This window comes from Benincasa hispida, chromosome 9 (genome assembly GCF_009727055.1).
Source record: "Benincasa hispida cultivar B227 chromosome 9, ASM972705v1, whole genome shotgun sequence".
Lineage (NCBI taxonomy): Eukaryota > Viridiplantae > Streptophyta > Magnoliopsida > Cucurbitales > Cucurbitaceae > Benincasa > Benincasa hispida.
The window spans coordinates 34,259,294-34,272,199 of NC_052357.1; the positions used below are offsets into that span (position 1 = coordinate 34,259,294).

General features: G+C 34.7%; 1 protein-coding gene across 1 annotated transcript in view; it reads left to right on the forward strand.

Annotated features, from left to right (window-relative positions):
* Positions 1–1,084, forward strand: part of LOC120086941 (oil body-associated protein 1A-like) — a 2,519-nt gene extending 1,435 nt beyond the window's left edge. Inside the window, 3 exon segments of the mRNA XM_039043750.1 lie at positions 1–89; positions 582–672; positions 760–1,084. The exon segment at positions 1–89 is cut by the window's left edge and continues 15 nt beyond it. Coding sequence (XP_038899678.1) covers positions 1–89; positions 582–672; positions 760–935 — 356 coding nt within the window. The 3' untranslated portion in view covers positions 936–1,084.
* The last annotated feature ends 11,822 nt before the right edge of the window (positions 1,085–12,906 follow it).

Here is a 12,906-nt window from a genome sequence, read left to right on the forward strand (position 1 = left end):
TATTCCTTCCTGGTGTCCCGGGCCCAATCGAGCGCCTTGACTTGGACCAGGTCTGCAAGACATATGGCAAAGTCTTTCATTTCTGGCAGGTTATGTTCCTCCCCAACTCCCTAGTTTTTAGTTGAGCTTAATTTTGGATAGGCTAAATTATAAAAATACTCCAAAATTGTATATTTTGTTTCAAAAATATTAAAGTATTAATATTCTAACTTTTATTTTTTTAAAACTAACAATAAGTATTTTTTTAATTCTCTTAAAACTTTTAAAAATTTTAGGAACATTTTACTAAAGAAAGTACAAAGTTTATGAATATTTTTTCTAAGTGTGTTTTTACACGACCCTTGGTCTTTTTCATTTGGTTCGGGTGTGAGAAATCATCACATTTTATGGTTGTGTCCCTGATTGAGCTGATGTAGTAGGTAAGCGAAAAATGGGAGAAACAAGTGTATTTTTAGGTTATTTAGCTTAATTACATCTTCAAAATCGAAACAAATTCAAGTGGTAGTAGATCCTGAATTTAGCTTTCTAACCATTGAGACTAGAACAAGACGAAATTTTCTGGCTCAACTATTGGCATGCAGGTGGATCGAGGCGACATTCTACCACTCGGCATCCCCCAGCTAATGATGGCGCTAACTCGAGATGGACAACTCGATGAGAATCTACAACAGAGTAAGGAGCGCTAGCGAACAAATTGTATTGTTTCAGAGGTCTATGAATTTGAGCTTTTGTAAAATATTGATATGATTTGATTTTCAGAGGTTGAGCAAAAGTATGGGGTCTCGTTCGAGGAAGAGAGGAGGAAGAGAGAGTACATGTCGGGACCGGACCACGGGGTCCATCCGATGGCAAACGGTGGTGGGGAAGGCCTGAAGACAGAACTTAGGGAGACGATGAGGCCGTTGGCAGCTTCAATTCCAAGAGTCTTTGTTTGATAAAGGGATGTGGTGGTGTTTATAATAGTTGGATGTATATATATGTCTTCACTTTAAGCATGTGTGTGTATTTTATTTATGTGAAGGTGACTTTCGAACTACGGAGAATTAAATGGTTAAATAAAGTAAGGATTAATAGTTCTCTAGTAATTCTGTTTATTTTTTTGGAGAATTTAAACTACTTTATGTCGATTGAATTATATCTATTTTAGTTTGATGGTAAAATGGTTGAGCTTTGATGGTAATATAAATTGAGATGATTAGTAATGACAATATCATTGAGATGATTAGTAAGGTTAATTCTCAATTCAAACCTTCTAGTTTATGCCTAACATAAATAATGGCAATATTTAAATCAAGTGAAACAAAAACGTAACACAACATCAAACAAAATAATTTAATGAAATTCTCATGAAGCAAAGGACGAAAACATGGTAATGTTAGATCGATAGTACTCCACTTAAAAAGCAAAATAACTAAAGTTCATACCCTAATAATTAAATAACTTCAGGGATTAGTAAGACCAGAACCACCACCAACACCAATTCCAGTGGCGCCAGCGAGACCGCCACCGAGGCCAGTTCCTCCAATGACACCTCCAACCCCACCGAACGGGAGGCCATTGCTGCCGATGCCGGAGTAGCCACCAAGGCCACCGTAGGACAGGAAGTTCTTTTGGTCATTGAAGGTGGTGTCTGGCGCAGGTCGAGCTAGGGCGTGAGTGGCAACAAGAGCCAAGAGCAAAGCCATGAACAATTTGGCCATTTTCTTCTTCTTCTTGATTCCTTCTCCAAGACTTACACTTGTGTTTGTGTGTGTTGTTGGCCAATGGAGCTGTGAGCTTAGGGTTTTAAAGGGCAGAGAACGTTGGGGGACAGTTGAGAGAAGTAAATGTAAGTTTAAATGTTGAGCCAGTGATCAGTGCTTGGCTTGAGTTTGAATGCTGGGTTTGGTTTCTAACTGGTTTCAATTTCATTGGTTCTTAAAATTGTTGCTTGATAATTAAGCTTTCATTTCATTTCCTTGAAAAAAAAAATCACTTTTTCGTTTAATTATTTTACAAAAAAAATACTAAAGATTTGAGGATTCAATAAGTTAACCGATATATCTTATCCAACTAAGTTGACACAATTAACTCTTTAGTTTTTGATTATTTACTCATTAAATCTATGCTTTTTTTTTTCAGTTTTCTTATTATAATTTTCAAAAATTTAATTTTTAAAAACTACATCTTTTTTTATAACCATTTTATTTTTATTTTTATTTTTTAAAATGACGCGTGTTCTATCACAATTTTTTTTTTTCTTTTTTGCATAGTTTTCATGTTATTCTTAAGTAAATATTTGAATTAGTTGAGAAAATTCAACAAGAAAAGAAGTTTTCAAATCTACATTTGTAGTTTTCAAAACTTGACTTGTATTCCGAAAACAATTCTTCAAAAGTAAATAACAAATAAAATCAACCAATAGGTAGAAGTACTATTTACAAGTTTAATTTTCAAAAGGAAAATACTTGAATGCATCTTGGATTACACTTATCTTTATACATCCCAAAATTATATAATCATAATGTCACATAGCATCTTACTTTTTTTTTTTTTTTTTTGAATATCTTAATTTATTTTCTTATGTGTGATTAAAGTGCCATGCATAAAAGCCAAGTATTGTTGTTTTCAAAAAATAAAAAAAAAATTCAAAATAGTTATCAAAAGTGGTCATTTTTTTTACTGTTAAAACCAAACAAAGAAGATATTAGGTGAAATTAGTGTTTAGTAATTTAAATTTTAGAAATGACTAAAGTTTTAATTTTGAGTTTTGTATTTTCAAAATTTTTATTTGTTTCTTTAGTTACTTTCCTACCTCTAGAATTAAAACCACGACGATACTAAGACCCCAGTTTGGCGTGCGATTTTAAGGATAATAGTCATACAGCGGAGAATAGTCAAAGGCGTGACACGTCGCCATATGACAGCTGACGTGGCGCTGACTGTGCAAAGACTAAATTGATATTCTAGAAAGATTTTGGCTACAATTTCGGTTTCTTGGTATCCAGTAGGATTGCTCCACATAGCTAGAATTTCTTGTAATATTCCTTTATGTTATCCCCGTGTGTTAAAAAAAAATCCGATGACCTGAAAAAATTGATTAATTGAGTCCAATCCGATTTTGGGTTCGGTTATCAACTCATTTGGATTATTCAAATAAATGAAATTTTTTGGGTTGGGTTTGTTCAAGGATTCACCTAAAGTAACCCAAAGCACCCGAACTTGTTATTTACTTTAAAATGTAAATACTTTTTTATACTTAGGAATCAATTATATGTACATATATTTATGTTTGTTTTATTTAATTTTATTACGTTTTGGATAATTTATTCTCTAACAACTCATAAAAGAAGTTTTTAGCACATTTGAAAGAAATTTTGCATTATATAAATTGAAATTGAGTTGTTAATGTTAATTCAATATAAAAAAATAATTAAATCAAATTTATACGTATTAACATTTTACTTATTTTAGAATAAAAAATTAAATTAATGAACCAAGTAATCCGAACCAACCCAACCCAACCCAAATATTTTATGATTGGGTTGGGTTGCGTTCATTTTTTAATAAAAAGTATTTGAGTTGAAGAAATTTAACAATTAGATTGGGTCTAAAAAGTACTTCAATTCAACCCAACCCACGAACACCCCTATTCTATATTATTCTCATTATTTCTCTGTGTATTTACATAAATGGGTTGAGCCCCTTCTTCTCCTTTTAAGTGAAGGAGACTTCATTGTAATTGTATTGAAGCAATAAAACATTCTTCGAAGAGGAAACATTCCAGAACTTCAATTCATCAACATTTGTTCCGTCTTCCTCTTCATTTTATTAACTTGCAAATCGCTTTAATTTTTATGCTTCTAAAAAAATAAAAGAAAAAAAAATGAGGAAAACATAATTTTTTACCAATTTGGAATTCTTTTAAAGTACTTAAAAGTGTTTCCAAGTAAGAAAAAAAAAAGTGATTCAAAGAGGTTATTCATGTTAGGATTGGTAATGGGTTTTAACTTCACAATTGCAATTCCTTTGTTACCTCAAATTAACTTTTTAGTAGGAAACACCCACTTTTAGCTCATAAACACTCTCAAGCACTATCAACTTAATTGTGTTAATTCTTTTAGTGGGATTCATCATAGTTTTAGGGGACTTAATTCTGACTTTAGTTGCAATTAATGTTGGATCTTTTTCAATTATGCACTTCTTTGTTTCAAAAGTTATAATTATACATTTGGCCTTCAAAATATTTTAAAGAAATACCCGTCCACACCAGACTTTTCACTAAAAAAAAAAACGGATGTGACGATGCAAATTTTGACGTGACGTGAGCTATACAAATTAGAACGGTTTTGCGCACAATGGTGGGAGCAATTGAGGTAGGATTAAATATTGTTGCTCCTTAATGATTAAGAAAAAAGAACAAGAAATAAAAAAAAATTTAGGCTTTTAGGAGTTTGAAACATTAACCTCTTAATTTGCATTCAAATCTTCTACCACTAAGCTACTGACTATTCTTCTATAACAAAATGTAACTTTTCACCAAATGGAAAATAAACGTGACAATGACAATTTAATACGATAGTGAGGTATAGAAATATAGATGGGTGTTGCGCACATTAAAAACGGTCATTTGGTGGGAATAATTGGGGTAAGAATCAGATAAAATATCGTTGCTCCTTTAACGATTAAAAGGAACTAGAAATTAAAAAGAAAAAATAGATGCATGCTCTACCACTGAGATATAGACCCTTCTTTGATAAAAAGAAAATGTAACTTTGCACCACAACAAAAATGTGTGACAATGAAAATTTACACGATATTTAGCTATAAAAAAATGGTTGGAAACGGCAAGGAGAACGACAAATTGTAAACTGTCAAGGCTGTGCCGTCAAGCCGAAGAGCAAAAACCTGCAAAACAGAAACTCATTATAGGCTGAGTCGCGGAGCTCGCTCTCTTTAAGACGTTTCACGGCTCTGCCCAAGTGTGCAAGTAGGTATGAAAATTGTCATGTCGTCCCCAAGATAAAACAACCAAATGAAATCGATAGGAAATGCATCGTTACCAATCGGAACGTACACCCTTTCTAAACTCACTGCTCGGAAAGCTAAGATGGAGGAGGAGAGGAAAATGAAGAGAGAATTTAGAAAATGAATTTTGTATATGACGAACTACTGAAGGCCTCGCCTTTTATAGACCTTCAGTGTCGAAACGAACCGTTTTAAAAATAATCAAATAAAATAGTATTTTGTATTAAAAATAATCATCACACACACACGCCACACCCGACCGGACGGTGGCATCACGCATGTGAGATGTCCACCGAACTCACATTGGTCTATCTCCTCACTCCCTCCAAAATATGGGTACCCCTTGGGGCGCAAACCCAAAACACAAGGTTAGAGTATATAAAGGAGACTTCCAACACTAAATTTTCTAATGTAGGATTCTCCAATTAAAAAAGTTGGTTCCCTTTAGTTTTGAAAGTTAAATTTGCACCCAACAATCCCCCACTTGGAAATTTAAACAAAACAAGAAGAAAGAAAAGATTTTCATTGAGCAGTTTCAATCTATACAACACTGTGCATAAGCAAAGGTGTCTTACGACTTGAACTTTTACATAGTGTAGATGATTCAGAATATACTAGAGTAACCCTTAATTTTGAACTCTATCTCTAACAGCATCTCACACAGAGTGTCATTAGGGTGTAGTACGAAAGCCCATGCTTTTAAGGCCTAGCACGTGAATCCCGATTTAGTGAATGCTCTAGAGAGTTTGCCTAAAAACTCCATAGAAAGCGGCCCTCACTTCCACATTCACACAAGTGAGTCTATCAAGGGTACTCATGTAGCTGGGTACCCCACTAGTCATCAAGTATAGATCTCATTAAGAACTAAGTTCAACCTTTCTTACGCTTCAGGATATCATGCTCAGACTTTAAGTCATAGGAATGGAACTCTGTGTTTGGTTTAGCATGATTCACTATATATCACTCATGATTAGTTATTACCTGTTGAACCTGTTTCTTGGGATTTTTAGTCTACAGGTTGGGTTTTCCTCACTATGATTCATTTTTCGATAGACATGAGTCCCATCCTTTCTGAGGTTCTGAAAGCCTTTTTTCTGGCCAGTCCTTTTGTCAAAGGATTTGCCAAATTTTCATCAGTTCGTATGTGATTCACTCTAACTGCACCAGTAGTGAGAAACTCTCTAATGGTACTGTGCTTACGACATATTTGATGTCTCTTTCCCTTGTAGTAACGGTTTTGAACTTTTGCGATTGCTGCAGTACTATCGTAATGGATCAATACAGATGGTACTGGCTTTTCCCATAAGGGAATCTCTGATAGTAGACTTCTAAGCCAGCCTGCTTCTTCACTAGCTGTCGCTAGTGCTATCATTTCTGACTTCATCGTAGATTGGGTTAAAATAGTCTGTTTCTTGGACTTCTAAGAGATAGCTCCACCAACCATATTAAACACATAGCCACTGTAGTCTTTGAATCATTTGAAAGAGAGTTTCAATCAACATCGTTGAACCCTTCCAGGACATTGGAAAACTTTTGATAATGTAATCCTAGGTTTTGGGTTTTCTTTAAGTATCTCATGACTCTTTCTATAACATTCCAATGCTTTTTACTAGGTCTTCTTGTAAACCTACAAGTAGTCCTACAGCATAAGCTATGTCAGGCCTAATGCAATCGGCAGCGTATCTAAGACTGCCTATGATGCTCGCATACTCAGATTGATTGGCACTATCATCAGTATTCTTGAACAACTTGACACTAGGGTCATAAGGAGTATAGGCTAGTTTACACTCAAAGTAATTATATTTCTTTAGAATCTTTTCTATATAGTGAGATTGATCCAAAGAAATTCCCTTTTCAGACCTATTTACTTTTATGCCTAAGATTACACTAGCTTCTCCTAAGTCTTTCATGTCGAAGTTCGCACTCAATATTGATTTTACATCATTTATGACGTGCAAGTTTGACCCAAAGATCAATAAATCATCTACATATAGACACAAGATAGTGCAGAGGTTATTATCAAACTTATGATAGATGTATTTGTCATTTTCATTGAACTTGAAATCTTTAGATAGGATAAGGTTGTCAATTTTTTCATGCTATTGCTTAGAAGCTTGTTTTAGTCCATAGAGAGATTTGTCTAATTTACACACCTTGTTTTCTTGACCATGGACAACAAAATCCTCAGGTTGTTCCATGTTCTTCTTCAAGTTCACCGTTTAGAAAAGCGGTTTTTACATCCATCTGATGTACTATGAAGTTATAAAAGGCAGCGAGAGAGAACATGACATGGATAAAGATAATTCTAGTGACATAAGAGAAAGTGTCAAATAAATCTACGTTTTTTCTCTGTCTAAAGCCCATCGCTACTAACCTGGCTTTAAATTTGTTGGCAGTCCCATCAGGTCTAAGTTTCCTCCTTAAGATCCATTCGCACCCTATTGCCTTACATCCTGGGGTAGATCTACTAAATGCCAAGTCCTATTTAACTCAAGTAAGTCCATCTCATGATTTATAGCTTCTTGCCATAGGTTGGCATCTACTGAGGACAAGGCAGCTCTTAGATCTTTAGGGTCTTCTTCTACATTGTAGGCCAGGAAGTCATTTCCAAAATATTTGGCGGTTTTAGCTCTTTTGCTTCTTCTAGGTCTTGGGTCAATTTCCTTTCTAGGCTTAGGATTTCTAACTAGGGTTATACCACTTGAACCAGAGCCCCATTATTCCATGATTTAAAGGGAAACCTATCTTCAAAGAAGTCGGCATCATTTGACTCAATGATCACTTGGTTCACTAGATCATAGAACATGTAGGCTTTACTATTTAAGGCATAACCTATAAAGACACACTCGTAAGCTCTACTAACCAATTTTCTTCTTTTTGGGTCAGGAATCTTTACAAAGGCTAGACAACCCAATGTTCTAAAGTAGGACAAGTTTGGTTTCTTATTCTTGAGAATTTCGTAAGATGAAGTTTTATTTTTAGATTTTGGGATTCTATTTATGACATAACACACAGTAAGGATGATTTCACCCCACCAATAAGACGCGGCTTCTAAACTAAGTAAAATTGAAACTACTAGCTTAGCTAAAGTATCTCAAAATAATTAAATACCTTCTTTTCTTCCTGAGACATTTTAGAATATGTTTGTAGAAAGAAGTATCTCAAAATAAGATTTATAACTATGAGTAAATTGAGCTGTAAATTGAATCTAGATTCTAGGGGTGAAAAGGGAGCCCGAGGTAGAGAAGGGAGCTACTAGAGTGAAAAGCTCCTAAGCAATCAAGGTGAGTGGCTAAAACGTTTTGACGAAAATATTTGCTTAAAATGTTTGATTACAACGTGTTATAGAAAGCATGTTTTAAAGAAGATTATTCTCATGCCAGCTAGTTTTACAAAGTGAATTCCAAGCAAACCATGAGTTATGTTTTAAACGCATGCATGTGTGAGAAATTATTGAAAAGCGATTTATATGTGTTAAATATACTCAACATGGCATTAGTACCTTTAAAGCCATGTTTTTATATGTGTTATACTTTACATGCTTTAAAGAGAGAAAGTCATTTATGACTAGTTTTACTTAAAACGCGATACCGAAGGATATTTTGAGAAGGTATCCGCCCAACTAGATACTTAAGGACATTTGATAAAGTATCTATTTGTACTGAAGGATGTTTGAGAAGGTACCAAACCAACCAGATACTGAAGGGCGTTTGAGAAGGTATCTGAACAGTAGTACCTAAGGTATGACGGTACTTAGTATGGCCACGTGCACGTAGGTAGAGTCAGAGATTGAGGAAAAGGGTTCTCTCTTGACTAGTAGTTGGTGTTGGGATTGTTTTTACCCACAGTAGGGTTATCCTCAACTGAGAAATAGTTTTACTATTTTATGATTCAAACAACTTTATATGTTCTATGCTTGGAAAATGTTTATACTATAGTACAAGTACTGTAGAAGCTTATATTTCAGTTAAACTCTTTATTGAGATTTTGCATGAGAATCAATTATCTTTCTTAAGTCACTCACTAGATAAAACTCTGATAGTAGACTTCTAAGCCAGCCTGCTTCTTCACTAGCTGTCGCTGTGCTATCATTTCTGACTTCATCGTAGATTGGGTTAAAATAGTCTGTTTCTTTGGACTTCTAAAGAGATAGCTCCACCAACCATATTAAACACTAGCCACTGTAGTCTTTGAATCATTTGAAAAGAGTTCAATCAACATCGTTGAACCCTTCCAGGACATTGGAAAACTTTTATAATGTAAATCCTAGGTTTGGGTTTCTTTAAGTATCTCATGACTCTTTCTATATACATTCCAATGCTTTTTACTAGGTCTTCTTGTAAACCCTACAAGTAGTCCTAACAGCAATAAGCTATGTCAGGCTAATGCATCGCAGCTATCTATTAGACTGCCTATGATCTCGCATACTCAGATTGATTGGCACTATCATCAGTATTCTTGAACAACTTGACACTAGGCATAAAGGAGTATAGGCTAGTTAACACTCAAAGTAATTATATTTCTTTAGATCTTTTCTTATATAGTGAGATTGATCCAAAGAATTCCCTTTCAGACCTATTTACTTTTATGCCTAAGATTACACTAGCTTCTCCTAAGTCTTTCATGTCGAAGTTCGCACTCAATATTGATTTACATCATTTATGACGTGCAAGTTTGACCCAAAGATCAATAAATCAATCTACATATAGACACAAGATAGTGCAGAGGTTAATTATCAAACCTTAATGATAGATGTATTTTCGTTATGTTTCATTTGAACTTGAAATCTTATAGATAGGATAAGGTTGTCAATTTTTTCAATGCTATTGCTTAGAAGCTTGTTTTAGTCCATAGAGAGATTTGTCTAATTTACACACCTTGTTTTCTTGACCATGGACAACAAAATCCTCAGGTTGTTCCATGTTCTTCTTCATGTTCACCGTTTAGAAAAGCGGTTTTTTACATCCATCTGATGTACTATGAAGTTATAAAAGGCAGCGAGAGAGAACATGACATGGATAAAGATAATTCTAGTACATAAGAGAAAGTGTCAAAAAATCTACGTTTTTTCTCTGTCTAAAAGCCCATCGCTACTAACCTGGCTTTAAATTTGTTGGCAGTCCCATCAGGTCTAAGTTTCCTCCTTAAGATCCATTCGCACCCTATTGCCTTACATCCTGGGGTAGATCTACTAAATGCCAAGTCCTATTTAACTCAAGTAAGTCCATCTCATGATTTATACTTCTTGCCATAGTTGGCATCTACTGAGGACAAGGCAGCTCTTAGATCTTTAGGGTCTTCTCTACATTGTAGGCCAGGAAGTCATTTCCAAAATATTTGGCGGTTTTAGCTCTTTTGCTTCTTCTAGTCTTGGGTCAATTTCCTTTCTAGGCTTAGGATTTCTAACTAGGGTTATACCACTTGAACCAGAGCCCCTTATCCATGATTTAAAGGGAAACCTATCTTCAAAGAAGTCGCCATCATTTGACTCAATGATCATTGGTTCACTAGATCATAGAACATGTAGGCTTTACTATTTAAGGCATAACCTATAAAGACACACTCGTAAGCTCTACTAACCAATTTTCTTCTTTTTGGGTCAGGAATCTTTACAAAGGCTAGACAACCCAATGTTCTAAGTAGGACAAGTTTGGTTACTTATTCTTGAAGAATTTCGTAAGATGAAGTTTTATTTTTAGATTTTGGGATTCTATTTATGACATAAACACACAGTAAGGATGATTTCACCCCACAATAAGACGCGGCTTCTAAACTAAGTAAAATTGAAACTACTATAGCTAGCTAAAAGTATCTCAAAATAATTAAAATACCTTCTTTTCTTCCTGAGACATTTTAGAATATGTTTGTAGAAAGAAGTATCTCAAAAATAAGATTTATAACTATGAGTAATTGAGCTGTAAATTGAATCTAGATTCTGGGGTGAAAGGGAGCCCGAGGTAGAGAAGGGAGCTACTAGAGTGAAAAGCTCCTAAGCAATCAAGGTGAGTGGCTAAAACGTTTGACGAAAATATTTGCTTAAAATGTTTGATTACAACGTGTTATAGAAAGCATGTTTTAAAGAAGATTATTCTCATGCCAGCTAGTTTTACAAAGTGAATCCAAGCAAACCATGAGTTATGTTTTAAACGCATGCATGTGTGAGAAATTATGAAAAGCGATTTTATATGTGTTAAATATACTCAACATGGCATTAGTACCTTTAAAGCCATGTTTTTATATGTTTATACTTTACATGCTTTAAAGAGAGAAAGTCATTTATGACTAGTTTTACTTAAAACGCGATACCGAAGGATATTTTGAGAAGGTATCCGCCCAACTAGATACTTAAGGACATTTGATAAAGTATCTATTTGTACTGAAGGATGTTTGAGAAGGTACCAAACCAACCAGATACTGAAGGGCGTTTTGAGAAGGTACTGAACAGTAGTACCTAAGGTATGACGGTACTTAGTATGGCCACGTGCACGTAGGTAGAGTCAGAGATTGAGGAAAAGGGTTCTCTCTTGACTAGTAGTTGTGTTGGGATTGTTTTTACCCAGCAAGTAGGGTTATCCTCAACTGAGAAATAGTTTTACTATTTTATGATTCAAACAACTTATATTTCTATGCTTGGAAAATGTTTATACTATAGTACAAGTACTGTAGAAGCTATATTTCAGTTAAACTCTTTATTGAGATTTTGCATGAGAATCAATTATCTTTCTTAAGTCACTCACTCGGGCGCAAGCTCACCCTGTTTTCAAATGTTTTCTTTCCCCCCCCCACAGGTAGCGGTCAAATCCTCTGAAGATAGCTCTATATCTGCTCTGCCACTAAAGGATAAAGAGATTTGTAACCCGTCTATTTAGGTGGTTACTGTTAATATTGTACACATGTTACTGTTGTTCATATAGGGACTAGGATTTTCGGTTTTGGACATTGTGAGTCTAGTGTTGTAATGACTCTAAATATGTTATGCTTCTAACTTAATAAATGTTGGCCTAAAGATATTCCGCCTGTATATGACTTTTATATTGGTATCAGAGTTATTCCGCAACAGTTAGTAGCAGTAAATGAAGAAGCCACAGGGTTGATAATTGCTGCAATCACGCCCTTTCCTAGGCTAAGAGGGTGGTCTGGGGCGGGGTGTGACAGTTCCCCTATCACTACGAAGTCTTTTAACTTTTCTATTAAACTGATTCTCTATTTCAAAAATGAAAAGTTTGAAGCATCAAAAAGCATCACTTTGATTTTTCAGCAGGTATACAAAGGTAAAATTAGAGTAGTCATCAATAAAAGTAATGAAATATCTTTTACTGTTCCTAGTCAATATGCCATCAAATTCATAGACATCAGAATGAAAAAATCTAGAGGCTCAAAATTCCTAATATTAGATTTATGCGGAGTTTTAGTAATTTTAGCCTGACTACAATACTCGCATTTATCAAAATCATTCGTGGATAACTTAGGTATCATTTCAGCACCTAATTATGTTACTAATTAAATTCTTATTCACATGACAAGAGTCTAGCATGCAAAATATTCATAAAAACAAGCATATACACAGAAGATTTCATTTTATTAAGGTTTAGATTTAATTTGAACATTCCCTCAGTTGCATACCCTTTCCCTTGAAATACATTATTTTTTGCAAGGGTATATATATCTGCGTCTAAAGTTTGAGTAAACCCGACTTTGTTGAGGAGATAGCCCGAAACCAAATTCTTTCGTATCTCTGGAGTGTGCAGAATGTCCTTCAACGTGAGGGTCTTCCCAGAGGTAAACTTCAGTTCCACCTCGTCGGTTCTAGCAACTTTCGTGGAGTGGTGATCTCCCAACAGAATAATCTTATCCTTAGTTTTAGTATAAGTTTTAAATAGACTAAGGTCTTGATTAGAC